Source organism: Nothoprocta perdicaria, unplaced genomic scaffold, assembly GCF_003342845.1.
Source record: "Nothoprocta perdicaria isolate Ctin4 unplaced genomic scaffold, notPer1 scaffold_72, whole genome shotgun sequence".
In the NCBI taxonomy this organism is placed as follows: domain Eukaryota; kingdom Metazoa; phylum Chordata; class Aves; order Tinamiformes; family Tinamidae; genus Nothoprocta; species Nothoprocta perdicaria.
In genome coordinates this window covers 2,071,261-2,075,820 of record NW_020455999.1, presented here as the reverse complement: position 1 = coordinate 2,075,820, position 4,560 = coordinate 2,071,261, and the positions used below count along the sequence as shown (strand labels likewise).

General features: G+C 71.8%; 2 protein-coding genes across 2 annotated transcripts in view; both read right to left on the bottom strand.

The window, feature by feature from the left end:
- Positions 1 to 719: 719 nt before the first annotated feature.
- Positions 720 to 3,372, bottom strand: TNFRSF25 (TNF receptor superfamily member 25). The gene is made up of 7 exons (XM_026051092.1): positions 3,334 to 3,372; positions 2,213 to 2,402; positions 2,006 to 2,137; positions 1,788 to 1,940; positions 1,636 to 1,717; positions 1,489 to 1,544; positions 720 to 1,417 (listed from the first exon to the last, which is right to left on the bottom strand). The coding sequence occupies exons 1-7, from the start codon at positions 3,370 to 3,372 to the stop codon at positions 720 to 722; spliced, it is 1,350 nt and encodes a 449-aa protein (XP_025906877.1).
- A 949-nt stretch (positions 3,373 to 4,321) lies between these two features.
- The window catches only part of PLEKHG5 (pleckstrin homology and RhoGEF domain containing G5), a 6,248-nt gene continuing 6,009 nt past the window's right edge, over positions 4,322 to 4,560 (bottom strand). Inside the window, exon 22 of the mRNA XM_026051091.1 lies at positions 4,322 to 4,361. Coding sequence (XP_025906876.1) covers positions 4,322 to 4,361 — 40 coding nt within the window. The remainder of the gene's footprint in view (positions 4,362 to 4,560) is intronic.

Below are 4,560 nucleotides of genomic sequence, written 5' to 3'. Positions count from 1 at the left end.
CAGCCCCGTGCACCCGCTGGCGCCGCGCACCCGCGCCGCGCGCCCGCCACCGCCACCCGCACCCCCGCTCCCGGAGCCGCTAGAGGAGACGTTCGGCTTGTGCCTGCCCTAGAGCCCTGCGTTTGCAGCGAATAAAGTGATAACCCCGCACACCCCGCACCTTCCTCCGCACTGGGGCCTTGCASTGGCCCCGTCACCTGCACCCACCCTGGCACGTGTGGCATGTGCCACAGCCCCTGCACCTGCATCACCCTCCGTGCCGCCGCGGGAAGAAGAGCTGGTGCCAGTGKTGGAGAAGAGGCCGCTTTACTTCCGAGGGGACCGCCCCGCGCGCCCCGCCAGCCAGAGGCCTCGAGAACTATCCCATGGGTTCAGGGCAGGGGTGCCAGGGTCTGGTCGATGCCCCACAGGCTCGGGGGGACATAAATAGGGGGCTGCGGGCTGCGCTGCTGGGCGGAGATCTCCGTCCCACTGTCGCCAGCGCGGCCCACGGGCCATAACTGACATAACATGTCTACACGGCATAAGTAACTCTACTTAGGGGTCGGGCGCCTGGCGGGACGTGCGTGGSCACAGGCGCCGGGGCAGCCGGTGGCGCATGTCCTGCAGCCTGGCATGCAGCATGTGCGCGCAGCACAGCACCCAGCATGTAGCRTGCACGCTGCCTGTGTGCGTAGCACAGCCCGCAGCCCACGTGCCGCTGCGGCACAGCGGCCAGCTCAAGGGCAGTCCTGCAGGCGCAGGCGCAGCGCCTGGGCGCAGCCCTCCAGCTCCATGCGCTCCAGGGCGGCAAAGACGTGGCTGAGCGAGGCGCTGCTCTGCTGGCCCCAGCGCTTGAGCATCTCGTACTGCTGGTCGCGCACATGGGCGAACTCCAGCTCCACCACCTCGATGTCGGTGTCCCGCAGCCCCAGCACCCGCATGAACTCCTTCCAGCGCCGCAGCGGCACGGCGTCGATGATGGCATAGAGCTGGCTGCCCTGCAGCAGGTGCTTGGGCTGGGCGCCCAGGTGCGGACGGCACCACTGCAGCAGGGCCATGGTCTCAGGGAGGACGGCGGTGGCGGGACCAGGCTGGTGGCACCGGGGCTCCCGGCAGCTGCTGACCCCTGCACTCAGCAGGCTCTGCTGCGCTGCCTCCTCCACATGAGCCGCAGGCACCAGCGGTGCCGAACCCAGCTCACCGCAGCAGCTCTGCATGGCACGGCCGGCCATGGGGCCGGGTCTGGGGCCAGGGCCGGGCTTGGCTGCAGGGCCAGGCGTGGGCTCAGGCGCAGGGTCCGGGCTGCTGCGGCGCGGGGAGGCGGGCAGAGGGCTGCAGCCGGAGGCGTCCTGCCGCAGCCGCTTGTGGTAGATGGCAAGGGCGCCCAGGAAGAGCGGCCCGGCCAGCCCAAGCAGCAGGTACTCCAGCCCCGCGCCTGCAAGAGAGGAGCCGGGTGTGTGCGGTGGGCACGGGGCGCCGCCGCGCCCCCCGCGGCTCCCCACGCACCTCGGTGCCGCACGCACGCCCGCTGGCACTCCTCGCCGCACGCGTCCGCGTCGCGCCTGCAGGGAGAGCGCGTGTCAGCGGTGCCGCGCCGCCACACCGGCCCCCTGGGCCACCRGCCCCRCCGCTGCCGCCGCCCCCACTGCTTACGGCGGGCACGGGTGGCACTTGCCGCCCTCTGCGTAGAAGTTGGGCTTGCAACTCCCGCACTGCGTGTCCTGCGCCAGCGAGCCTGGGGGGCGAGAGGTGTGAGGGTGCAGCGCAGCACGGCGCGGCGCAGCGCCGCCCGGCGCGGTGCTCACACGGGCGGTCCACGAGGCTCCCGGCGCACGTGCGGCACTCGCGGCAGTGGAAGTTGCTGCAGCGGTTGTCAATGCACTCCTTGTAGTAGCCGGCCTCGCAGCTGCAGACGATGTTGCTGGTGGCCGAGCAGTTGCTCAGCACGCTCTGCAAGGCTGCGGAGGTGGGTGGTGAGCGGGGCCGCGGGGCCGCGCAGCGCGGGRCGTAGCGGCGCGGTCACCTTGGCGGTCGCACTCGTAGCAGGCCTTGCACGACAGGGCAGTGTTGGACAGCGAGTGGAAGGTGCCAGCGGGACAGGGCTCGCAGACACTGTCGTTGACACGGCTGGTGCAGGGCGAGCGCAGGAAGGTGCCTGTGTGACAGGGTGGTGAGGGCAGCGCAGCCCCGGGCAGCGGCCCCGCGGGGCGGCCCTGTGCGCGGCTCTCACCTGCGGGGCACGGGGTGCAGCAGCGGCGGCCCCGCTCGCTCCAGCGCGTGCCGGCAGGGCAGGACACTCGCGTGATGTCCCGACGRACGTGAAGGGGCGGCAGGGGGGACCGCGGCAGCATCCCCACCAGCCGCCCCGGCCCCCCGACYGATGACCCGCCTGCCACCAGCCGCAGCGTCGCCAGCAGCACCTGGGCAGGGAGAACCGGCTGCAGGCGGGAATGCCCCGCGCCAGCCCCGTGCCGGCAGCAGCGGCTTCCTGCCGGCGCCGCGGGGAAAGGCCGCCACGGTTCCCGTAAGCGGCCCGTGTGCCGCCGCCTCCGGGATGATGAGGAGGAGGGCAGCACGGGGCGCTGCACCGCAGGTGCATGTGGGCACTCGGGCAGCCCCACGTGTGCCATGCAGCCTGAACCACTCCGGGCAAGGGAGGGTTAACGCCGCCGGCGCTGACTTTCCCCGGTTTATCTCTGCGCTGCTCTGCCGAGGTGGTTTCCTCCCTTAGAGGAAACGGTGCCCAGCTTCGCTCCCTGTGATGCTATCGCGCCTTATACGTGCACCCCAAACTAGGTCACCTGCTCCCCCACGCCGCGCTGTGCCAGGACGGGATGACTGCGCTGCGCGGGGCTCAGCGCGGTGCTGTGTGGCACAGCACGGTGCAGCGCGGTGCAGCGCAGCACGGTGCAGCACAGTGCAGCCTGCTGCAGGAGCGCATCTGTGTACCCCGCACAGGAGCCGCTTGGCAGGTTGGGCTAGCAGGGCCCATGYTGCGCACCGCAGGGAGTGTTTCCCGGGCGAGATGGCCCCGATTAAGGGGCTGAATCACCCGCTACGCCTTGGGCACGGGGGCCCCTGCGCATGGCGCCCACGCGCATCACGCCGGGAGAGCCGTGCCGTGACGAGGCTGCGGCCAGCGGCACCTCTGAGTCAGTGGCATCGTGCGGTGTGTGCTTCCCGCGGCATGGCAGAGCGGTTCCAAGCACGCCGGCCTTCCCAGGCCCCGGCGCCAAAGAGAGCCGCCAGCCGCAGGTGGAGGCACCGTCCCCGCCACGGGCTGCTGGACGTCCGGAGCGGCGCTGGCTGCTCCACGCCTCACCCTGGCCCCGTGTCTGCTGCAGGACTCACCGCGCTCACCCAGGCTGCYGCCGAGACGCCGCGCCTCATCCTTGCGCCCGTCGCATGCCGGTCCCCAGCAGAGCGCGCGCAGGCAGCACGGCGCAGCTGCGGCTCCCGCGCTCAGCGCCCCGGCACGCCGCGCCGCCGCTGCATCCTCCCGCACCGCCCAACGCCGCCGCAGCGCTGTGCAGCGCGCGGTGCAGCGCAGCGTGCAGCGAGTGCACAGGTCACCCGCCCCGACGCGCTATTACACGCAGCACRACCGGAGGGAAGTGCTTTTTTGGAAGTGGGGCTGGGCTGCGAAGCCACGTAATGACGGCACGACATTGGCGGGGACGCGGTGGCAGAAGAGATTGCGACACCAGTGCCTACACTCGGCTAGGTTTAATGCTCAGCCCGTCACTGCACAGTGCAGACGCCCATGGGCAATGCAATGTGCTGCGGCTTCCGCAACCTGGCCCTGCGGCACCGCTCGGCTGCCCCTGGGGCCACTGACCCGGCGCTCACCACATCCCTCGCTCCTGGCCCTGCACCACCGCTGCACCGCGCTGCCCTGGGCTCCCTGCACCGCCGCCGCAGCGCCGTCCCCTCCTGCTGCTGCTGCTGCAGCCCCTCTGCACCTCGTCCCTCTTCACCCATCGCCAACGTCTCGCTCCCTTTGTCTCGGCACGTAGCAGCCCCAGCGCCGCACAGGCCAGGAGCCCCGGGGGCAGGCGACAGTGTCCTGTCCCATCCCGGCCCCAACGCGGCAGCACGAGACGGAGGGGCTCCTTGGCGGGCACTAGCTTCTCCGTCCACGCGCCGCATCGTGGTCACACCTCCCTGCGGGCAGAGGCAGAGCTGTGTGAGGCTGCAGCACAGCACACAGTGGCACGGCACGGCACAACGCTGCATGGCGCAGCGCGGCACGGCCCTGCAGCRCAGCACTCACGAGGCGGTGAGCGTGGAGTTGAGCAGCAGCGTGGTGCGGAGGCGGTAGAGCTGCGCCAGGGTCAGCTTACGGTGCTGCTGCAGCTGCTGCTGCAGTGGGGCTGCCACTGGGTCCGGGACGCTGTGGCAGGCAGCGGGCAGCACGGGGCAGCCGGGCACCTCCTCGGCCTCGGAGAGCTCGGAGCTGGAAGYGCGGAGCGGCGCAGGGGTCCGCGGGGCGGTGGGGCTGTCGCTGCGCAGGCGGCGGGGCGCGGGCAGGCGCAGGTCACCCAGGCTGCGGCTGAGCGGGGCGGCGGGGTGGGCAGC